This window comes from Brassica napus, chromosome A3 (genome assembly GCF_020379485.1).
Source record: "Brassica napus cultivar Da-Ae chromosome A3, Da-Ae, whole genome shotgun sequence".
NCBI classification, from domain to species: Eukaryota; Viridiplantae; Streptophyta; class Magnoliopsida; order Brassicales; family Brassicaceae; genus Brassica; species Brassica napus.
The window spans coordinates 6232049-6256738 of record NC_063436.1 but is presented as its reverse complement, the minus strand read 5'-3'; the positions used below and the strand labels follow the sequence as shown (position 1 = coordinate 6256738).

The window sequence follows — 24690 nt, the reverse complement described above, 5'->3', positions numbered from 1 at the left end:
TTTCATAACAAATTTGATCATGAATGAATGGAATGAATTTCATTCTATTTTTTTTTGTTATATTCCATTCTTACCATTCCATTTATTTTAAATTTCACAAATTTTATATTTGTTTACCAGTTACACCCTTAGAAAATATATAATAAAAAATATTTATGTACTTTAATTGTTATATTACTTGGTCAATTTACTGCACCACGATTCAGCTATACACCTCACCAGTCCACCACTATACTGGAATAACGCAATGGTCAATTTATTACACCGCAATCAAGTTTGTTCTGGTTGCACTTACAAAACCAATATTGCATTTGAGTTGTCTGTCTACGGTTTACAGAATGATTATCGATACTTGTTAGTTTAGAAGTGATGGTTCAGGAAAAAAAAAACGAAATTACTAATTTGATCACATTACTCTAAAAAAGGTTTGGCTGTGTAAATTTACAGACACGAAACCCCGGAGCCTCTATCTGAGTTAGAGCTGACTAACAATCAATTAATTCTTGTTTCTTCTTCATCTTACATAAGTGGAAATCAAATTCAAAAATAAGCTGATATAACTTATCAAACGACACCGTATCAAGCAACGAACGAATAGACACAACAAAACCTATCACTACCGTTAGAAACTTTTTTCTTTTTCTTATAAAACACTTTTCTCCTACAGCCACAACCACTCCTTCTCCATGATCACTTGTCTGATGTCTCTTTGGACCCCACAATCCCCTTGTCGAGGATTTTTCAGACAAATCCGTACTCTTTTGAAACCATCTCCAACCGACACTTACTACCAAGAAAAACACATATGTTCCTCTGCGTCTACCGATGAAGTCTCTCACTCACCCTTCTTGATACATCTCCACAGGATGATAATTTTTACGAGTAAAATAGCATTTTGAGTCTATTTTCGACTATTGGACAATAGCAGAAACGGTTCTGGTATTTCCTTTTGGACCCACCATAGCTTCAAAGACCTGCCAGAACCATGTGCTTGTTCCTATCAATAAAGGAACAATGTCACCTTCAAGTTACGGTCACAGGCAAGCCGTAGTTCTGAAATGTTCTGATCCGTCCGTCCCAACCACCTGTGACAATGACCATACCCCAAGCTAGAGAGCTACTTGTTGCTCTTTGGTACGAGGACTTGAGAAACTTGTACTGAGATGCAGTCATTGAAGAAAGAGGATTTTCTGTTAAATTTTCCTCTGGCCACGTCGCGTTTCCCTTGGGAACTGATCCACTTTCCTTGAGGGATAAGCAAGGCGGTGAAGAAAACGGGATAGTTCTGTTGTGATCTGAGAACCCACACCAGGTTGCTGCCACGGATGCATTGGTGGAGAAACGTTCAAAAGATCTAATCCTTTTGGTTTGAGAATAAGAAGAAAAAGAATCTGACTCTTTTCCATTGCTCCATATATATACATTGGAGTCCTCACGAGCTGAAACAATGTACTTTCCATCAGACTTAGGAGACCCTAATGTGAGGCAAAAAATAAAAGAGAGAGATGAGACTAGTTTAGAAACAACCATAGAGGTATGCAAAAGAAAATGAAAGTTGAAAATACATAACATAACATCATTAGCAAAAGAGGCTAGGACCAGAGGAGTAGTATTTTTACATGTACACTAGACATTATTGTAGTTGACAAAAAAAAACAACAACATACCTTTGTATCTTCTAACAACATCGCTGCCTTGAAGAATTCTAACTTTGGAATCCGCGGAAACAACCAAGACTTTGCTAGGGTCTTGAGGTAAAAACTGGAAGGAAAACAAAACATGAATATTTGTTAACATCTCACAATGGCAAGAGAAGTAAACAAAGTATCAAGACAAGGAGAAACAAAGAGTGATAATATAATTACCTGGAAACAAGTGATCCGTTTATTTGGAGATATCTTTTTGTTATGAAAATGTATCTGAGAGTCCAGCGCTAAATACTCTCCAGACATGTTAAAGAATCTGCAACTTCCGGTTAGAGAACCGATAACTCCTCCCTGTCCATCAGGGCGGTAACACACTGCAGATATAATGTCTTTGACATCAGCCCAATCAACAACATTGCAACCAGAAATGTTCCAGATTCTAACTTTTCCATCAACCGAACCGCTCATGAAGTAGTCCTCATTCACCGGGTTGAACTGAACACAAGTTACTGCAAAAACAAAGAAAAGAAAGATAATGTCAGATCAAAGTAGTAACTAATATTTAATAAAAGTGCTGAATTGGATCCTGGCCATTGTGTCAGAGGTCCCTGGTTCGAGTGACCACTGGAAGGAAACTAATATTAAATGTTGCGGTTAGGTTTCGGGTGTAAGGAGATTACAGTATTCGGCACTGAACCTCCTTGTATTATAAAAAAATAAAATAAGATGTAATAAAATTGTAAAAGTAACAACATACCATAACTATTGTGAGGGAAGACTCCAAGACAAGCATTGCTACCGACTTTCCATAGCCGAACAGTTTTATCCATTGAAGCAGAGAGAAGATACTAACACCAAGAAATTACACAAAAAATCCCTTAGTTTTTTTTTTTGTTTACTTGCATTAAAAGCAATATTTGTAAAGATTTTGGAAGCTTACATTATCCTTTGACCATGAGATGTCCAAGACTTCACCCGTGTGGCCGCGGAACTCATGTAAAGGTTTCTCCATTATCCGGAAAGCTTTTGGAGGGAAGACAACACATACTGAATCAGATGTTTTCTTGAACTTTTCTGTGGTCTTGTTCGGTTTCAACTGGGAGTGATCGTTTAGCTCAAAGTACACACACGAAGGGTTAAGGTAATCTCTTTGTAGTGTAGATCTTTTATCTTCAGTGACTTCCCACACGCGTACAACCCCATCTTCACCAGAGCTGGCAAGATACTTCCCATCGAAGCTAAATTTCATCGATGAAATGGAACCATTGTGTGCTTTAATGTCTTGGCTATGATAAAGAGCTGAAAGCTCCTTGGTCTGTTTCTTGTAATGCTTGACCTTAACTCTTGAAAGCACACCGGATTGGATCTTTGTACCCGTGGAACATCCCATAGACCGTAGCCTCCTTAACCATCCCTTCTTGAAAATGGTGCTCTGCTTCTCTGTTTCCATCACTTGACAACATGTAGGATCAGAACACGATGCCATTGAAGAGCTTTGCCTTCTCGTTGCATCGCATCCACCGACATTTTTATCAACTCTCAGAGACAATTCCTCACTTGAACCAGAGGAAGATACCTGCGTAGAAGAGAAGCTGCACCCTCCAGATCTCTGCTCGGCAGCTTCAACAGAATCTCCATCGAGACCAGATTCAGCATCTGAGTTTTTCGGTTGAACAAGAACTTGTTCGAGTCCCATCCACTCCAAGAACTTCTTCCGCCGCTCCACAACACTTCCAGGATCAAAATCAAAACCACTTGGAGATGATGCATCAAAGAACTGCAAATCTTCCTCTTGAGACAAGTGATCCATTGTTTCTCGAGCGTTGTTCAAACTATAGAACCAAGCTTAGAGCACAATGCTGCTTTTAAGTTTTTTTTTTCTTCTCAAAAGAGGAATGTTCAACAAGGACCACAACTGCCAGTTTTGCTTCCAACCAAGCAACCTACAAAGGCTTTTTATTTATAACAATTTTACAAAGTAAAATATATATATATAAAAAAAGAAATTTACAAAATAAGCAATCGCAGAGTTCGAGAAACTGAGTTCAAAATAAATAAAAGAGTTAAACTTGCATACGTGGGTTGGTTATTCTTCACTTAGTTTCTTCGAAATGGGAACAAACATATCCCGAAGGAGAAGCAGTGGTGGAGAGACTGGACACAGAGACCATTCAACTAAATTCTCTCTATGGTGACGACGAGACCAAACCAGACAGAATTAAAAAGGACGAAAAGAAGTACAAAGAGATGGATTATTACTATTTTAAAAAAGGAAGAATCAAAGGTTTGTATAGAAAGCTGTGAAGCAAAGAGACAGTTGGGAAGAAGAAGATGGATTGTCCGACGAAGGGATATAGAGTTTTCTGAAGAGGACACGAATACTTGTGTTGTCATGTTGTGTGTCACCGACCGTTTGCTTTTGCCTTATTTAACCTTCTCCAAACAATTTTTATTTTGGTGTATAACAATTTTTGGTAAAAAAGTTGCGGCCTTAACTTCCGCCACTGGTAGCTGAGAAAACTATTTACAATGCTTGAGTTCTCAAGCCAAAAAAACAATATTTTCTTATTTGTTTCTGTTAATTAATCTACTGACTATTACAAACATGTTTAGTTGTAATAAATTCGACATTTACTTGTTTATCATTATCTAGATCTTTTTGTGATCCCTCGTGGCTAGGAGGCATAGTTTAGATGTGAGTTTGGATTCTTTATTTTCTGTTACGGTTGTGAGTTTGTGTACTCTTACTGTGTCATTTTACCTCTTTTTGTCATCTGTTGGAATTTTATGAACGAGTCGTTGTTATTTAATAAGTTTTTTTTTGATTATTTAATAAGTTTATAACGATTATACATTAATCTAAGTTCAGACTAATTCTAGAAACTGTAGCCATACGAACAGAGTGGGGCACGTGTATCGTGTATTGATCCATTACATTGCATAATTACTTTTCACATACAAAATTACAATGCCTGTTATATTCATTCGCAGGCGCATCCGCGCATGCGTATTGTGTATTTATGTTCACTCGACGTGGTTAAAACCTACCGACTTGTTCGCTAGTCCACTACTTACTTGTCATATTGCCTCAGAAAAATAGCAACTTTATTTCTCTTGTACGGATTCATTCAACATAGATTGGACCCACTAGATAGCATAATTACGATGTACCGTAGCATCTAGCCATTCGTGAAGGGAGATTGACGATACGTACGCAACTTTATACATACGCGTATTTGGCTGTCGGGATATGTGAATTATATAGTCAAAGTTGACTTTGGATTTTGGGAGGTGTAACATGGACATTCATTAATATTAATGTCTATGTTGATGATAGTTATGCCGCCCATCAACTTTACGATATCGGTAGAAGAGTATAAGTTGTTTGTTAAACCGTAGATGTCATAGAGGATAAAACAATAATTATATGTATGAATTAGGAAAACAATTAGGCCAAAACAAATGATAATACTCGGATCAGCGTTTAATTGACTCCTTTTTGATGGAAATCGAGACGCTTCATGTGATTGTGGTTTAATTCGCTGCGCGCATGAAAAAAAGGGGGGAAAATTACATGAAATCGCTATCATTATACTATACTCCTTCTTTTACACTTACTAGAGATTTTTTCCGCGTTTCGCGCGGATTTTGTCTTATAAATTTATTTTATTTATAATATTATTTATCAGTTTTTTTCTTTTACATTAACTTCTTGTTTTTCTAATGTTAGTTTTTCTTAATTTAAGTTTATATGTTTATAATTTATAATTTTTCTTGTTGTAGATGGAGAATTATCTTTTTTATTGATGGTTTTTTGTATATGATAAACTTTTTGAAATTTTAAAATAATGTTATATATAGTACGATTAACACATTAAAGAAGAAAAACATATTCAGGCACATTTTACACAGGTTTATATGCATAATTTTAAACATTATATATGTATATATTATAAGTTTGAAACATGTAAATGCTTTCTAAAGCTAAATACTTGTTCTGAGTTTACATAACTTATCGAAAGTTTTATCTCTTTTTAAATTCAAATCACAGAAAAAATATCAAAAAGTCAGTATAGATAGGTTTTTTAGGCTTTTAAATCAACACTGAAAAATTACATGAATCATATAACAACAGTTTTATACACAACTGGATAAAATTTGACCGAGCCAAAGATTTTCGCATAATATGTTCTTTCTTCTTCAAATTGCAAAGAGCCTATTGGCACAAGAAAAAAAAATCATAATTTTTGTTTTCACTTATATAACATTTTTTCTCCTTTAGACACGGAGTTTATTACACTTCTATAATCAATGGAGAACTCTATTCATATAAGATTCACATCTATGCATTTTGACAAAGAAGAATTTTAGCCATCTTTATTTCGGAATGGCCCAACTTCAGTCATATACACTATATTTTCTCTATGATTCAAATCTTACAATTTTAATATATGTGCAGATTTCTATGTGAAAAAGCACTCACACCATCTATCATTCAACCTATTACTTTTTCCAAAGTAAACACTATAATCCTCGTTTGGTTAGCTCCACAAACTAATCTCTTTGGATCAGTTTACTAAAAAATATGGATACTAATGTCAGAAAAGAATATAAACACTATCAACAACAAATATTGGCACAAGACTATTTGGTTCAAGGAACATATTCCACGTAATGCGTTTATATCATGGCTGGCTTTGCGGAGAAGACTGCCAACCAAGGATCGCTTGAGGCATTGGGGGTTAAATGTCTCAGGAACGTGCGTCCTTTGTAATCTGGAAATAGAGATTCACCATCATCTCTTCTTTGAATGCTCTTTCTCTCGCTTGATATGAGAGCCTTTTGCTGCTGAAGTTTGGATTTCTCCTCCGGCTGATCTACACTCTGTTGTAGTATGGATCAATCAACCTCGCGTCAACGCAGATGCGCATGCTACTCCAGTCATCAAGCTCTACTTTCAGTCAGCCATCCACCTGCTTTGGAAAGAGCGTAATGCTCGTGTGTTCACAGCTGTCTCCTCACTTTCATCAGTCATCCTTGCCTCTCTCGACCGTATGATGCGTGACCGTCCTCTCTCTTACCCGGCAAGTTCTTATTTCTCCTCTTCTCTACTTCTTTTTATCTTTCTTGTATAAGACTTCCTTAAGGCTTTTTTTACCTTGAGTTGTTGTTGGTTGTTTTTGTTTCCTTGCTGTAATAAGTTGTTTAAAAGCAACAGTGTAACCTTTCAGAAAATGATAATCTTAACATCTTACCAAAAAAAAAAAAATATTGACTTATTTATGTAAATATATATTTTATTTTAAATTATTATAGTGGACGAAGAAAGCACCATAATTTGTACAACAAATTTTCTTAGATTCACCTCATCATACTCACCATTTTACCATTTTAATTACATAATTTTACATGAGCTTCTTCACCCTTTCCGGTTATTTTCTTTTTATTTATAACTACAATATAAAGTTATAAACTATATATATTATAAATTAATAATTTATTTACCCTTAAAGTCTAACGATTAAAAATAGAACATAATTCAATATAGATATATGATTCTATTAATAAATTAGCAGTTACAAATTTAAAATTTTTAGAAATATCAAAAGTTGTATGTTAGTTAATTATCTTCTAAATGACATCTATTTATAATTCTTTTTGGATGAGAATATTTTGGCTGAGGTGGATAGTTCCAAAAGCCTTGAATTTAGTCCTTTTTATATAGTAGGATTAAAAAAAACTCGTAAAATTTTGACAATAAATGCATTGTTTTTCGTGTTTAGCTATTTCTTATGATTTTTAATCAATTAAATTCGGTAAACACAATTAATATCTTTAGAATTTACAATTTATCATTATTACATATATACATTGAAAATGTAAAATATAAATATTTTAGAAACTTTTTTTTCTAAAACATGAATCTTTCTAAAAGTAATAAATATTAAGAGCAACTACATTGAAATGTTATTGTTACCTTGATTTCACCTAATTGATTTGATCCAAGATTGGGTTGATCTAATTCATACTAAAATCTGTCAAAATCCATGGGAAAAATTATTATCTAAAAGATTGTGTGAAAAAATATATGTTCTGTTTTGAAATTGGAACATAATTTGATTTAATATATATAAGCCTTAGATCAATCCACTAATTACAAATATTTTAAACTGAAAATCTACAATAAATACTTCATCCGTTTCTGAATAAATGTCACTATGATATTTTTCACACATATTAAGAAATTTGCTGAAATATATGTAAGTTATTATTAATTACACTTCTCTGACCAATAGTATTTGAGATAAATATTTTTTTTTATAAAATCAATGCAGTTTAAAATTAATTTTCAGCGGAAAGTAAGTATATTTTGTATTGAAATTGTAAAGTGATACTTTTTTGTAACAAAACAAATGTTAGAATGACATTTATTATGAAAAGTATAAATTTAACTATGGATAAGCATCACAATACGAACAATCCATTTTTCTACGCTGGAAGTAGGTTTGAATTGAAGTTTTCGCATTGATGGAAGTTTGGCTAGAACTGGAATTCAAAATGGCAAGACACTACTCAGTATTCAAGACAATCGGATATGGAGTTTTCTTTTGGCATTGATGGAAGTTAGGTTTTATTCAAACTCTTAAGACATCACACTCAAAATCCAAGACAACTAGACAAAAAATTTTTTTTTGATTAACGAGTTATGGTGTCTTGATTTTTTACTTTCTCGATTGCTGAGAAAATGATGCATTTTCTCGGCAATTGACAAAAACCCTAGACAGTTGTTGAAATTAAGGAGAGAAATAATAGAAGAGAGATTGTTCAAAAAAAAAAAAGAGAAGAGAGCTAGGGTTTGGTCCATGCGTGAGCAGTGAAAGAGTACGTGGAAGGACCACGAGATGTTATGGACTTGCGAAGGTAGGAGTTAATTATGACATACCTCGACCTAAGAACTCAAGACAGATATGTTCTCACTTCTCGTAAGAATTATTACTATTCAATTAAAAATTTACGACACTAATATAAACAATTTTGGTTTGGATATTTTTTTTTTTTTTGCAATACGGTCTTTTAAACCTGGTTTTATGTTTCATTTGCAATAAATATGTCATACAATTTAATATATGTATACACCACACCATCCATACACACAGCGACTCATGATCAGTTGTTCAAGAAAAAAAAGATAGATGCACAAGACCCGTCGGCAATGACAAATAGCCATCATAATTAATGCCAACTGTAAAGCGAGAAACTGAATTACACTAGAAATTGATTCTAGAATTAATTTAAAATTAGTCAGCTGGTCGATACAGTAGAATAGAAGAGTTCATTTCATATGGAGGATTACTGGAAAATTATGAAATAGGAACATTCTGTACAAGATATACTCTTTCAACCATATAATCTCTTGATTTAGTCTAAACATTGTCGAGCACACAAAAACCTTCGTTGTAAATGTAAACAAACATTCTTTAAGTTCATGTTTTTGTTTTCATTATTTGAAAAGGAATTTCCTCATATGATCAAAAGAACAAAAAGTGAGAGAAATTGTCACATCCCTTATGGACTGGACACTGGTCCTTCTAATCAAACCCCATTTGGCGAGGACCACCACTGACACCGTGTGGGCACGACTAGCTGTCCTAAACACTTCTCTTCCTAAATCTCAACCAGTACCGTAACAACTGTCTTTCTTCTCATCATTTGTGGGTCCCATCTGAATCTGATTATAGACCTACATATATTTTTACCGTACAAGATTTCAGAAAAAGCAAAATCAAAAGAAAAAGTCAATGTCTGTACTTTGGTTCGTTAGTTTGTGCGCCTGTGGCATGTAGGGATGCCATTTGGGAATCTTTTGCACATATTTTTAAAACGATGATTGAAACTATCTAATTGTTTTTTTTTTTAAATGATCCGAGTCATAACATTAAATATTAGAGACATTTTCGTTTATTTATCGAAACAGATAAAATTCAATTTGAATAAGAGTTTACTAATCTTTGATTCTTTATTAACATAGATGATGTAGCAAAGCGGTCCAAAACTTTTAGTATCCGGCTCCTTCACATTATATCCGGAAATTAAAGACAGCCCAATTGATAAAATCTATTAAAAGCCTAAACCTAAATATCAGGTGCAGGTAAAGCCCATAAAACTATCTAACTCTTGAGTTTTTGACAAGTAAGCAGAAAACTGTTTTGGCCAGCGGTTGACTGACAATATCTAAGATTCGAGACCGTCTTTATCTATTCAGATATACTCGGATATTTAGGTTATCTGAATCCAAATATGAATCCGGGTATTTAAATTACAGATACTGCAAATCTAGATCCAAATAATAAAGAATTTTGAAAGTTGATATCCAGACCTCGAATAATGTAGTATTTATATATAAAAGAAATTCAGTGTTATTTTTCTAATTATAATAAAGAATAATAGTGACTTTAAATTTTCAAAATAATTTTGCAAAGAAATTAACTTTGTTGGCAAAATGTCTTTTAAAATTTTTCAGCATTTAACTTATAATTTTTTTATCAACAATCTTCAAAATTATATAAAAGTACAAAATCAACATTTAATCTGTAATTTTTGCTAAAAACTAGAAATTCAAAGTAAGTTTACATCTGTTTACTATTCCAATCTTTTTTGTGTGAAAATAAACTAGTATGATTTATGCAAAACATAATAGCGCAATTTGAGAAAATTATTATATTATGTATTGTGAAAATTATAGTATGATTTTAAACTTTTTATCCTAAAACGGATTCAAATGTCTGCTTTATATGCATATCCCAATTTTGGATAGCAAATATAAAGGTTTGATGGATTCAAAGTGTTTAAAAAGAAGAAGATGGATTCAAAATCTTCTGAAATTTATGGATATTGAATATGTGCCGATTTCTATTTGGTGCATAGAGCTCGGAGACGAAATATGCAAATATACAAGAGACAAACACTAGCCATCAGAGATTTCTCTCTCCTCTATCCACATTCTCTCTCGACCTTTCATCTCATCTGCGACTGAATCTTACTCTCCGGCGTACGGACGTCGCGTCAGAGCGCGCGCCGGAGCCGGAGGGGTCTCTTCTCCTCTGTCTCGTCTTCCTCTTTGCTCTAGGTCGTCTCTGCTCTCCCTCTCCCGATATGCTTGCTCTTCTAGGTTCGAGCTTGCGTCGCCGGTGGAAGCTTCAGTCGCGAGGAGCCGATTCAAGGTAGGGGTAGCTCTTTCTCCGGAATTGCGGTGAGGGTCCGGCGAAGTAGAGCGATCTAGAGTCGGCTTTTGAGTTTATGGAGAGATTCACTTTTCCCTTTATGGATCTCTCGGGTTCTCTGTCGTCGAGGAGTGGTAGCAAAGGGTCTTGTCACGGTGGCTTCGGCGGTGGTCTGCAGCTGCGGGTCTGTTGCTGGTGCTCGTGCTTGTTCGGTTATGGTGGTGTTTGCTTAGGATTTCTTCGGGTCGGAGAGATTCCGATGCTTGGCTTGCCGTAACCAAGAGTTCTCTCAGGTTCTTTGAGGGCTTAGGAGACGAGGGTTGAAGGCGGATGTGATCGTGGTGAAAGTGTCCGGTCTGATTTCTTCGTGCGTGTGTTTTCCGGTTCACCTCGAGTGGTCGTCTATGGCCATGAGAGGTCTTCTTGTTGCCTCGCAACTCTTTCGGAGCTCCTGCTCCTGGCTTCCTGTTTTGTTCTTCTCCGAGAGTAGGTGACGGCTTCACTCGACGAGTTCAAGTCTCTCGCTCATCATCGTCATATCACACCCCGTGGCTCAGGGGTTGATAGTTCTTGATCAAGAAATTGGTCCTTTGGTTCTCAAAGGCCTTGGTTGCTTAGGCGGTTCTCGGGGGTCATTCGCCGCCTCAGAGTCAGCATCCAGTCGAAGCTCACATCCCGGCGCCGTGGTGATTGGTCTTGTTCCTTCTACGGTGGTGAGGCTGGCGTTTCTTGCACAGGTTTAGAGACTGCATTTCAGGAAGTGGCGGTGGAGGCAACTCATCTTTGTACAGGTTTCGTAGATGGCAGAAGCGAGTGCTTGCTCGTTTTGGGATGCGGTCAAAGTGTCGGTGGCGCTTTATACGAGCTGGCCTTGGTGGCATTCGCAAGGCATTGGTAAGTATATGATCTCTCCCCTTCGGTCGTCTTGCGCTTCATAGACAGAGAAAGTTATGAGCTTGTGGAGATCATCGGGAACTAGCTACTCCGGAAATGTCAAGGGATCTCCCGGCATCCGCGGAAACGCGGAGAACCTCACTTTCCCGAGAGTCACGTTGATGGTTGAGAACGGCTACCGATATCGAAGGATTTCAAAAAACATCTTAGCGGAATGCGCCGGGTTTAGTGGGTGGGCGAAGCTAGGTTTGTAATAGTCAGATTTCGATAATTTTGTTCAAAGCGAGCTTGTAACCGTATCTGATTCCCGATCTTTCGGGCAGATTTTATATATTAATATATTATTAAAAAAAAAAAAAAAAAAAAAAAAAAAAAAAAAAAAAAAAACACTAGCCATCTCTAAAAAAATACTCTAAAGACTAAGCCTTTCCACTGAATTAATTGTAACTTTTAGAAAAAAGTCGGCCGCAAAAATTTATAATTTTTAACGACCAGAAGCACGAGCTTCCTTTTGCATTTTTCCAAGGCAAGCACTGTATAAAACAGTTTAGTTTTTGCTTTGTGCGTGGGGATGATACGGTCTTTTTTTAAAAAAGTAATTAGATATATATGATCACAAGTTCAAAAACTAAAGTTTATATGAACGTAGTCTTTTACAATAATTATGCTCCGAAAAATTTATAGTAATTTATGCAATTTTTAGTGGAAATTAGTTTTTTAAATTCTTTTAAAGTTTTGTAAATTTTTGAATGTGTCCAAATATATCCAAAATGACTGATCCAGTATGTTCGTAGAATTCCTTTGACAAAAAAAAATTATCCCGTAGATTAATCATATACAAATAGAGTAATGCAACAAAATTAAAATGCTACATAAAAAAAATGTGACAAGGTTAATTGCCTAAATATACACGTAAGACGTAGCATATGTGAAGAGAGCGGCGAGTCTCAGCAATTTGTCAAAACATTAGAACCAGATTGAACCGGTTGGACCAGTCCGACTATTGACCAACTATAATGTTGAGTCAATGTTCGGTCCGCTTTTCAAAACATTGTATAGATACGAGATTGATTTGTAAGTTGAGATTTAAGCATTCTCGAGATTTTTAAAAATATTTTTAAAAGGTAACAAACGAAAGCTAAGTTTGATTGGTTCGACTTTGCTTTTAAATGATCTTTTCCTACTCAATTTTGTTTAAATATTTTTGGATAACAAGCGATGTTAACGATTAAGGTATATCTGTTAATTAATCAGTAAAACTAGTACATCGAATTTTACGGAAAAAGATGTGATTAGATTCAATAACGAGATTGAAAGATTGGGTTTCGATCAGAAGTGGGTCGGCTTGATTATGCAGTGTGTGACTACAGTCTCTTTCTCTTTTCTGATCAATGACACGGCCAAAGGGAGAGTCATTCCAACACGAGGTTTGCGGCAAGGAGACCCGCTGTCTCCTTACTTGTTCATCCTTTGCAGTGAAGTCCTTTCCGGGTTATGCTTGCAAGCTCAAAGCGAGGGATCGTTACAAGGAATCCGAGTTGCAACAGATTGCCCTCGAGTCAATCATCTCCTTTTTGCAGATGACACGATGTTTTTCTGCCGGACAAACCAACAGAGCATCAACAAGCTGAATGAGATACTGAAGCTATACGAGCAAGCATCAGGACAGATGATAAACAAGCAGAAATCAGCAATTACATTCTCCCGGAAAGCGCCACAGAGCCTGAAAGACAGAGTAAAAAAGGAGCTGGATATACAAAAGGAGGGGGGAGTGGGGAAGTATCTTGGACTACCCGAGCATTTTGGGAGACGGAAAAAAGATCTTTTCACCTCAACAGTGGACAGAATCCGGCAAAAAGCTAAGGGGTGGTCAACGCGATTCCTATCTTCAGCGGGCAAAATGGTTATGCTTAAGTCGGTTCTCTCGGCAATGCCGAACCACTCGATGTCTTGCTTCAAGTTACCGACTTCTTTGTGCAAACGAATTCAGTCCGCCTTAACTAGATTTTGGTGGGATCCAAACCAAGACCAACAGAAGATGGCATGGATCTCATGGAGTAAGATGACAAACTCGAAAAGAGATGGAGGCCTTGGGTTTAGAGACATTCAAAGTTTCAATGACGCGTTACTGGGCAAATTAAGTTGGCGGATTTTGGAGAACCCGGACTGTTTACTAGCACGTATACTGCAGGGAAAATACTGTAAGTACAGTCCGCTGCTAGAGGTCCAAGCGTCACAGAACTGTTCACACGGGTGGAGAAGTATACTGATTGGGCGAGACTTGGTCAATAAGCACCTTGGATGGGCAATAGGCAATGGAGAGACAGTCCAAATATGGTCGGATGCATGGCTATCAACGACCAAAGCAGAGACACCGATGGGACCAGCAACTGAACAGACTAATGAAGCCTTTGTCAAGACCCTATTTCAAGCAAATTCGTGCGAGTGGGACATAGGTAAAGTGGAAACTTTGTTCCCAGAGATCGCCCATAAGATACTAAGTATCAAACCAAGCAAGGAGAAAGGCCCCGACAAGAGAATCTGGTTAAAACATGATTCTGGGAAGTATAATACGAAGTCTGGATACCTAGCGGCTTTAGAAGATAAGCCGGATGAGGCAGGGGCTGCAGCATTAAGACAGGTCCCATGGATTAAGAAAGTGTGGGAGTTGCATACACCAACGAAGATCAAACTACTAATATGGAAAGCGATCCATGGAGGCCTCCCAGTCAATGAGAGACTAGCAGCTCGGAACATTATCCCAACAGCTGAGTGTGGCGTTTGCGGAGCCGTGGAATCTATAGATCACGTCTTTTTCTCATGCCCTCTTGCTCAGGAAGTGTGGAGAATGGTCCCAGTCAAGAATGATATATTGCCCTTGGAGTCGGATCGTTTTGTTGATAATTGGATCGCAGTTGTTGGTGCGGTGAGCCTACCACCTACGGGAGTAAATGCTGGTTCAATCACAGCCTGGGTAATATGGAGGTTATGGACCACAAGAAACTACAGAATCTTCCAAGAGAAAATCTTTACACCTCAGGAAGTGGTTACGAAGGCGATTGTGGATGCTAAGGAATGGGCAGTAGCGCAGGAAAAGAAGACGGACCCTGAACCTTCCAAGAAACGGGCGGGAGAAACAATAAGAATTGGAATCACCTGCAAAACTGACGCTGCCTGGAATCAGGAAAGAATGGCTGCGGGAGCAGCTTGGAACTTCTCACAACTGAATTCTGGTCTCAATAGGTCGGATTCAGAAATTTTCACCTATGTGAAATCACCCCTCGTGGCGGAGGGGCTTGCCTTGCGCGCAGCAATGGAGCAGGCACTGGTATTAGATTACAATCAAATCTCTTTTGAATCAGACTCGAAGATGTTGGTGACAGCAATACTAGAGGACTCATCCTACGCAGATTTGCATGGAATCTTATCGGACATCAAAACGTTGAAAGAGGCGTTCACCTCTGTTTCTTTTCGCTGGGTTAACAGAGACTCTGTTTCCTCTGTTGACTTACTAGCCAAGCAAACTTTAAATGCTTTTGTATTGAACCTTTAAGTTTTATTTAATCAGTTGGTGCACAAAAAAAAAAAAAGATTCAATAACGAGAATCTTCGCCTAATCTAAATTTTTTTCTTTTCGCCTTTAACCTTATATAAGATTCACCACACCTCCCACGATACTCATTATCAGTCCATAATAGCTTTCCTATATTTTCCAATGGCGGCGACTGTAAAGGGGTCCACTGTAAAGCCCTCGACCGCAGCCATGGAAATAGAAGAAGGCGTCGATGAGTTAGACCGGTGCGCGGTGGAGGAGGTTGAGTTAACCGTCCCAAAAACCGATGATCCAACGTTACCGGTTCTCACTTTTAGAATGTGGGTTTTAGGTCTTGGAGCTTGTATCATACTATCGTTCATAAACCAGTTTTTCTGGTACAGACGGATGCCATTGTCAATAACCGGAATCTCGGCTCAGATAGCGGTCGTGCCGCTCGGTCATCTGATGGCTAGAGTGCTTCCAAATAAGAAGTACTTGGAAGGATCAAGGTGGGAGTTTAACATGAATCCTGGTCCTTTTAATGTCAAGGAACATGTTATGATCACGATTTTTGCCAATTCTGGAGCAGGAACGGTTTATGCGACTCATATACTTAGTGCTATTAAGCTTTACTACAAGAGATCTCTTCCGTTTCTACCGGCTTTTCTCATAATGATCACTACTCAGGTAAAATGTTTCTTCTGTGCCCTAAATTTAAGCATGCAATCCCCTTTCTTCTATTTGAACTAACGGATCGTTACTATCGTTTGTTAAGAATTTTAGAAATATGTAATTTGGTTGTTTTAAATTCGGATGTAGTTATATGTTACTGATTCTCTTTTTCGTTGTTGTTCAGTTAGAGAATCCATCATTTGGATTGGTTTGCAATAGTATGTACTTATTCATTCAATTTCTCTAGTAGGAATTTATATTATTTATATTCTAATAGTCAAGTCGAACATTACAAACATTTAACTATCTAAACTAATAATTTTGTTACTTTATTTAACCTTTTAAGTTAGAGAATTCATCGTTTGGATTGGTTGCGATATTTGTGTTTATTCATTCAATTTCTTTAGTAGGAATTTCTATTCTAATAGTCAAATCGAATGTTACAAACATTAAACTATCTAAACTAAGAATTTTGTTAATTTATTTACTTCTTTAAGTTTTTGAAACTCATTTTTTGTCCAAGTCAAAAATATTGTTGGCGTTGGTTTGAAGTTTACTGATAATTACTTTTACAATATTGAGACCACTGGTGGAATATTTTCTTACCTTTTTCACCTATGAAAACTCTTTTGTAGTTTCTCGGATTTGGGTGGGCTGGTCTATTCCGTAAGCACCTTGTTGAGCCAGGTGAAATGTGGTGGCCAAGCAATTTAGTTCAGGTGTCTCTATTCAGGTAATACTATTTATCACACTTTTATATAAATATATATTTTTTTTCATGATTAGTGTTCGACTACTTAATTAGTTCACTATACCACTGTAGTGCCTTGCACGAGAAGGAAAAGAAGAAAAAGGGTGGCATGACCCGAATCCAATTCTTCCTCATAGTCCTTGTGACTAGCTTCGCATACTACATTCTCCCAGGCTATCTATTCACAATGATAACTTCCATTTCATGGGTCTGTTGGCTTAGCCCAAAATCGGTTTTGGTTAACCAACTCGGTTCAGGTGAACAAGGTCTTGGTATTGGCGCAGTTGGTATTGATTGGGCTACAATTAGTTCTTACCTTGGCAGTCCACTCGCTAGCCCGATCTTCGCTACCATCAACGTTACCGTTGGTTTTGTGGTGGTCGTGTATGTCGTCACTCCGATTTGCTATTGGCTTAATCTTTACAATGCCAAAACATATCCCATCTTCTCAAGTGGGCTTTTCATGGGGAATGGCTCGTCTTATGATGTTTTGAGCATCATTGATAACAAGTTCCATCTGGACCGAGACATCTATGCAAAGACTGGCCCTATCCAGATGAGCACTTTCTTTGCGGTTACATATGGTCTTGGGTTTGCCACTTTGTCCGCAACTATGGTCCATGTCTTACTCTTCCATGGAATGTAACTAAACACAATCAATTCTTCATAATAAAATTTTTATATCTTGATTTTAGTTAACGAGGTAGTTTCCATAGACAGGGACTAGTCTTTTGGTATTAGTTTTGAACTTTTTATTTTCTTGAACTGATCTTTTTGGTATTACTTTCTAACTCATCTCCTTATAACCCCTTTAATTGAAAGTGATCTATGGAAGCAAACAAGAGGAGCTTTCAAGAGGAACAAGAAAATGGATATACACACGAGAATCATGAAGAAAAACTATAAAGAAGTTCCCATGTGGTGGTTTTTGGTGATCCTCGTAATCAACATTGCGGTCATCGTGTTCATATCTGTGTACTACAATGCAACCGTGCAGCTACCTTGGTGGGGAGTGTTACTAGCTTGTGCCATTGCCGTGGTCTTCACTCCTCTTATTGGTGTTATCGACGCCACCACTAATCAGGTACCTAAAGAAACTACATAAGAGTTGAGAAAATATTAGGGTATTATGAATTATTCTTCTGAATAATTTTGTTGAAATATAACCATCTAATCGGCTTCTATATTTTTCGTAAGTGACAACTTTATATTAATAAGTTTCCTATTGCTTTAGGCACCGGGTTTGAACGTCATCACCGAATATGTAATCGGGTACATCTACCCAGAACGTCCGGTTGCGAACATGTGTTTCAAAGTGTATGGATACATCAGCATGACTCAGGCTCTAACATTTATCCAAGACTTCAAGCTCGGCCTTTACATGAAGATCCCTCCTAGAAGCATGTACATGGCACAGGTCACCAGTTACCACTTAATCTATCGTTAGTTATTTATTAAAACGCGGTATAATTAGTAACACAAGATTTTTTTTTCAGGTGCTTGGGACGCTTGTGGCTGTGATAGTCTACACAGGAACTGCTTGGTGGTTAATGGCAGAGATTCCTCATCTATGTGATAAATCTTTGCTTCCTCCCGACAGTGAATGGACATGTCCGATGGATCGTGTCTTCTTCGATGCATCTGTAATTTGGGGACTTGTCGGACCACGTAGAATGTTCGGTGACTTAGGAGAATACTCAAACATAAACTGGTTCTTCCTCTTAGGCGCAATCGCTCCTTTCTTAGTCTGGCTAGCGACCAAAGCGTTTCCAGCTCAAAAATGGATCTCAAACATACATTTCCCGGTTATTTTAGGAGCAACCGCGATGATGCCACCCGCGATGGTGGTTAATTTCACGAGTTGGTGCATCGTGGCATTTATATTTGGACACTTCGTGTTTAAGTACAAGAGAGAGTGGTGGAAGAAGTACAACTACGTTTTGTCGGGAGGTTTGGACGCGGGAACCGCGTTTATGACAATACTGGTATTTCTAGCGCTAGGACGCAAAGGAATTGGATTGGTGTGGTGGGGAAACGCTGATGATAGTACAAACTGTAGCCTCGCGTCTTGTCCTACCGCTAAAGGCGTTATAATGAATGGATGTCCCGTTTACTGACCTTGTCACAATTAAGTAAAAATCCTTATAGTTCGTTGTTCATTCTTCTCTCTTAGTTATTTTATTTTTTTAAAAATCTTTTTTTTATCATGTGGTAGTGAAGTTAGTTGGTTTATTGGATATGTTTTGTACATAGCTCTACAAGAGCTTTTATTTTTATTTCGTTTTATTCGTGGATTATTAAAGCTTGTTTACGTTTTTCTTTTGTTCTTACAACATATTCCTCCTAAAAAATTGAGTAAATGTGTATTTTATTTTCCTTGACTAATGGTATGGATCTTTCCAAAAGATAGTCAATCCATATTGAATTCAGTTTTTCTTTTCAATTTTGTTGATTTTACCGAAAATAGAACTAAATAACCCATTTCTTTCTGATAAAAATTTGGTTTGAATTCGGTTTAATTTGAACTTGAAAAGCATAAATGAATTATGAAACTTTTTATTTTCATATTTATGTTTCAGATGTAATAATGTAGCTCTTAGATTATGATGTTGTAAGTAATTTATATTAAGAACCAGATGTTAAAAGAAACATATATAAATTATAAATATATAATGAGTTATAAATTTAACATACATGATTTCTAAAATTTATAATTTCTCTAGGAAAAATATTAATGCAAAACTTCCCGGTCAATCCACCCTTTGATGCATCGGCTCCTAATTTTACCCTAAACTTCAGTACCCTTTGCTAGTCAACTAATGAATGGCCGATGGAAAAAAAAACTAATGAATGGCCTAAAATCTCTCGGACCATACAAGCTTTGTCATTTCTAACACAACTTTTAAAAAAAAAATTCCAATCACGTTGAAGTAATTAATGTATACGTAATACGTTAGTAAATGATAATGCGTTGCGTTAGACTGTTCTTATCGAATTTGTATTTAAGACTATATTTATTCAGTACGACTACATAACTACATGTAAATTTAGATGATAACATTCAAACTTAATTAATGTTTTTACTTTTCTCACTCCTCGTCTTTAAGAGTCATTGAATAAAACATTTTAGTAAGATTCTCTTATCAGAATCAAACATTTGGCACATATAAAGCTAATGATTTAAGATTTCTTAACCAAAAAGAAACATTTTGACCACGCAGGTGTATTGGGTGGTATGGCATGCTCGGAAAAGTGCTAAGCTCCGGATCTGAAACCTACTACTTAGATTTATCCGTCTGAATGTGGTCAGATAGGGTGGCTATCTAACTCTCACATACAGCAACCGAGCTTTTGTATCATCGGTAGGTCCCCCTCCATAAGATTATTAGATTAATCGGCCTTTCAGGATTGGATATTAATCCAGATTATTAAAAAAACAATATATTTTACAAAAACTCCTATGTAAATGGGAATAACTTTGCAGCTTATTTAATAATTAATTTATTCGTTTGGCACATATAAAGTTGATGATTTCAGATTTATTAACCAAAACGAAACATTTTACTCCACTAGTTAAAAAAAATAAGTTTCCTTACGTCTGTGCACAAAAAAGAAGAAAGTTTCCTTACATCTTTATTACAGTCAATGGTCATCAACACCAAAATAAAGGTCTGATATGAATAATAATCCAATTCAATCCGTATCATACTTCCTTTTATGTAAAAGCTCTGTAAAGATATGATACCAAAATTACTATAAAGTCTAAACAATCTTATTATTTTTATGCACCCAAAAGAAAATAATATAACTCAATCAAGATCTCAAATCAACCACAACTTGAGGAAGAAAACTCTTCAGTATGTGAGTATCTTATCTATCTATCTTTATTGTGGTTTATCCTTTGTGTATATGATATTTACATGAATGTGAGCGTATATGTATTTGCATATTTTAAGAGAATCTCAAGAACGGTTACATAAACACACGGTCCACACAAACTTATAACATTACGTTTATCTTATTTTTATCCATAGCAGAGAGACAAAGCATTGTGTTTTTGAAGACCAATGAGAGACATGACAGAGATAAGATCGGGACTTGAGTCGGAATCTGATCCTTACGCCGACGATGAAATAAGTATAGTTCCACAAGTGGAGTTAACCGTGCCTAAAACCGATGATCCAACTGCACCGACGGTTACATTCAGGATGTGGGTTTTGGGCATAGCCGCGTGCGTCCTCTTGTCATTTGTCAACCAGTTCTTTTGGTACAGAACCAACCCTTTGACCATCTCATCTGTGTCTGCTCAGATTGCTGTTGTTCCCATTGGTCATCTCATGGCTAAGGTTCTTCCGACAAGGAGATTTTTCCAAGGGACTAGGTGGTCTTTCACGATGAATCCTGGTCCGTTTAGTACCAAAGAACATGTTCTTATAACTGTGTTCGCAAACTCAGGCTCCGGAGCTGTTTACGCTAGTCATATTCTTAGTGCTGTTAAGCTTTTTTACAAGAGAAGGCTTGATTTCTTTCCTGCTTTACTCATTATGATCACAACTCAGGTAAATTTGATAGCTTTTTTAATTCCAAATGAATTTCTAGGTTTAAGGATTTGTGAAAGAAAAACTAATTGGTTTTTTTAGCAAAAAAATAAGAACTAATAGGTTTTATTCTGTTTCTTGCACAAGGTATTGGGATTTGGTTGGGCTGGTTTGTACAGGAAACATTTAGTTGAGCCTGGTGAGATGTGGTGGCCAAGCAATCTCGTTCAAGTATCTCTTTTCAGGTAACGATATCGATTACTTCGATATGTTGCTATGTCTTATATATTACAGGCCGGTTATAGGCACATTCAGATAAAACATTCAATTTTAAAAAATTACCCCCTTTGTTCGGAAATAGATGATATTTTGAAAAAAAATTAATGTTTCAAAATACATGATTTGATATTTTAATATTAATTTTAGTTTTATTGAAAACAGTGTGATTAATGATATTTTATAACTTTTTTGATGATTAGCTAAACTAGTTTTGGTTTACATTTTTAATGCTATTTTGTATAAAAAGGTGGTGTATATATTTAAATTTTTGTGACTAAGTCTTCAACCAAAACATTAACTATTTTGAAACAAACCGAATATTATATATTAGTCGAATGACACAGACCCATGAATTATCAATTTTTTTAATTAAGATTAATCTTAAAAATGTTTATAGGCTCTACAAATCTCAGATCCAACTTTATTATCCCAAACTTAAAGAATCTCTTGTTTTGATCATATACAGAGCGTTGCACGAGAAAGAGGTGAAATCGAAATGGGGAATTACTAGAAACCAGTTCTTTGTTATCGCGCTAGTCACCAGCTTCTCATATTATATTCTTCCCGGTTACCTCTTCAGTCTCTTGACCACCGTCTCTTGGCTATGTTGGATTAGACCTAAATCTATTTTAGTAAACCAGCTCGGTTCAGGGTCAGTTGGTCTCGGTATCGGAGCCTTTGGTCTAGACTGGGCAACCATTGCGTCTTACCTCGGAAGCCCACTCGCTAGCCCGTTCTTCGCGACAGCAAATATAGCGGTCGGGTTCTTTCTTCTCATGTACGTAATCACACCCTTATCGTACTATCTAGACTTCTTCCACGCCAGAACCTTCCCAATCTACTCCGGAAAACTCTTTGTATCCAACGGACAAGAGTACAAGGTAAGGAACATCATCAACGACGAGTTCCGGCTTGATCACAAGGCGTACGCAGAGGCAGGACCAGTCCACATGAGCACTTTCTTTGCTGTTTCTTACGGGCTAGGTTTCGCCACCTTGACTGCTAGTGTTGTCCATGTATTGCTTTTCAACGGCAAAGATCTTTGGAACCAATCCAAAGGAGTGCTTCGTGGAAACAAGAAAATGGATATACATACAAAAATCATGAAAAGGAATTACAAAGAAGTTCCTCTCTGGTGGTTCCTTTCGATTTTCGCGGTGAATATTGCAGTTGTTATCTTCATGTGTTTTTACTATAAGACGCAGATTCAGCTTCCTTGGTGGGGAGCTTTCTTGGCTTGTTTGATAGCTATCTTCTTCACTCCTCTCGTCGGTGTGATCAAGGCCACTACTAACCAGGTTTGAAGAGAGAGACACATACATATTAAACCGGTTGTGATGATTAAACCGGGTTTTGTTTTGTTGTAGGCTCCGGGTTTGAATATTATCACGGAATACATCATTGGGTATGCTTATCCAGAGAGACCTGTTGCAAACATATGCTTCAAGACTTACGGATACATAAGCATGTCTCAGTCTTTGACTTTCCTTGCTGATTTGAAGCTTGGAGCTTACATGAAAATTCCCCCAAGAACCATGTTTATGGCACAGGTTAGTCTTATTACTTTCCCACATGCAAATCTTGTATACTTACTAGAAGTGCTGCCATAAACCAATCCAACCCCAGATGATTTAGCTTGGCCTTGATAATACCCTAATCTCTTAGGGTTTAATCTTGGCCTGGCACCATGCCCCCTGAGTCTTATTACTTTCCCACATGCAAATCTTGTATACTTTAGACATTTAGGTGACGGTTCCACGAATCAGCTCGTGAAGATTTTGGGAGTTTTTAGACAATTTAGTAAGAACGTTAACTAAAAAAAAAACTGAGGATATGTGTCTATAAAAATATATTCTTTTGAAATTTTGATGCCTAAGGAAAATGTTTCATTTGGTTATGTTAGGACCTGACCTATTTACGGCCGAGCTAGCCTTGGTTATTTACAAACTGGACCATGCAATTTGGCTCTTCTTACTAGTGTGTCACTTAAATCTATAAAAACATAACAGTTTAACTAATTTATTGCTGTCGTTTTTCACAGGTAGTGGGAACTTTAGTAGCAGTTCTTGTTTATGCATCAACAGCTTGGTGGCTAATGGCCGAGATCCCAAACCTCTGCGACACTTCTCTCCTTCCACCAGGAAGTCAATGGACATGCCCAACCGATCGTGTCTTCTTCGACGCATCAGTAATCTGGGGACTTGTAGGACCGAGAAGAATGTTTGGTGATCTTGGAGAATACGCAAACATAAACTGGTTCTTCTTAGGAGGGGCAATAGCTCCAGCGTTGGTCTACTTAGCCACAAGAATCTTCCCAAAGAAGAAATGGATCTCAAACATTCACATGCCGGTTCTGATTGGAGCCACTGCTATAATGCCACCAGCTACTGCGGTTAACTTCACGAGCTGGCTTGTTATGGCGTTTGTGTTTGGACATTTCGTGTTTAAGTACAAAAGAGAGTGGTGGCAGAGATACAACTATGTTCTGTCTGGAGGAATGGATGCAGGAACTGGGTTTATGTCTGTGCTTTTGTTTCTTGCGTTGCAACGTAGTGACATTATGCTTGGTTGGTGGGGAAACTCTGGTGAAGGTTGTCCTGTTGCTAAATGTCCAACTGCAAAAGGTGTGATTGTTCATGGTTGTCCTGTTTTCTAGACCATTTATGTTGGTTCTTAAGAGCAGTTTAAATTAAGCCGATTTTATTTTGTAAGTTATAAAAATGTTTACTTATTAAAATGCCGAGATGAAAATGCTTTAAAATCTCTATAGATAGACCAAACATATTTTCACATAATTATATTTATACAAAATTATCCATTTGATTATAAAATATTTGAAACATAAATAAATTTCATGTTTATTTGTTCCTAAAAGTATTTTAAATAAACACAATATACATAAATTTACATCACATAACTTTCAAAACAATTGTTATATTAGAATAATTGTAGATGTTTAAAACTGAATATATCTAGGGGGGCCCTATATGGCTATATCTAGTGTCCTAAAATAATGTTTTAGCTTCTGTTTTCAGATATATTTTATTATTTTTAAAACTAAAACTCTACAAATATAATAAATCTGATAAATAATATTTAAACACATTAAATAGTCTATAACTTGATTTTTTGTATTAAAATGGATTAACACCAT

The 24690-nt window shown here is 36.6% G+C and overlaps 3 protein-coding genes across 4 annotated transcripts; 2 read left to right on the top strand and 1 right to left on the bottom strand.

Moving 5' to 3' along the window:
• Positions 1-394: 394 nt before the first annotated feature.
• On the bottom strand, positions 395-4997 carry LOC106437524 (WD repeat-containing protein 44). Of its 2 annotated transcripts, XM_013878424.3 has the most exons (6): positions 3724-4997; positions 2587-3589; positions 2404-2494; positions 1866-2155; positions 1668-1761; positions 395-1475 (listed from the first exon to the last, which is right to left on the bottom strand). In XM_013878424.3, exons 2-6 carry the CDS (start codon positions 3454-3456, stop codon positions 1024-1026), a joined length of 1797 nt encoding a protein of 598 aa, XP_013733878.1. In that variant the 5' UTR covers positions 3457-3589; positions 3724-4997; the 3' UTR covers positions 395-1023. The 2 variants fall into 2 exon arrangements, with proteins under 2 accessions (XP_013733878.1, XP_048629670.1); XM_048773713.1 differs by lacking the exon at positions 3724-4997 and having other exon boundaries at positions 2587-3672.
• Positions 4998-15380: 10383 nt separating this feature from the next.
• On the top strand, positions 15381-18899 carry LOC106443362 (oligopeptide transporter 9). Its single transcript, XM_013884926.3, has 6 exons — positions 15381-15983; positions 16604-16701; positions 16792-17361; positions 17542-17803; positions 17954-18136; positions 18216-18899. The coding sequence occupies exons 1-6, from the start codon at positions 15477-15479 to the stop codon at positions 18834-18836; spliced, it is 2241 nt and encodes a 746-aa protein (XP_013740380.1). The 5' UTR covers positions 15381-15476; the 3' UTR covers positions 18837-18899.
• Positions 18900-20442: 1543 nt separating this feature from the next.
• LOC106443363 (oligopeptide transporter 8-like) lies at positions 20443-24301 on the top strand. Its single transcript, XM_013884927.3, has 6 exons — positions 20443-20580; positions 20757-21278; positions 21405-21502; positions 22003-22834; positions 22904-23086; positions 23578-24301. The coding sequence occupies exons 2-6, from the start codon at positions 20787-20789 to the stop codon at positions 24190-24192; spliced, it is 2220 nt and encodes a 739-aa protein (XP_013740381.2). The 5' UTR covers positions 20443-20580; positions 20757-20786; the 3' UTR covers positions 24193-24301.
• The last annotated feature ends 389 nt before the right edge of the window (positions 24302-24690 follow it).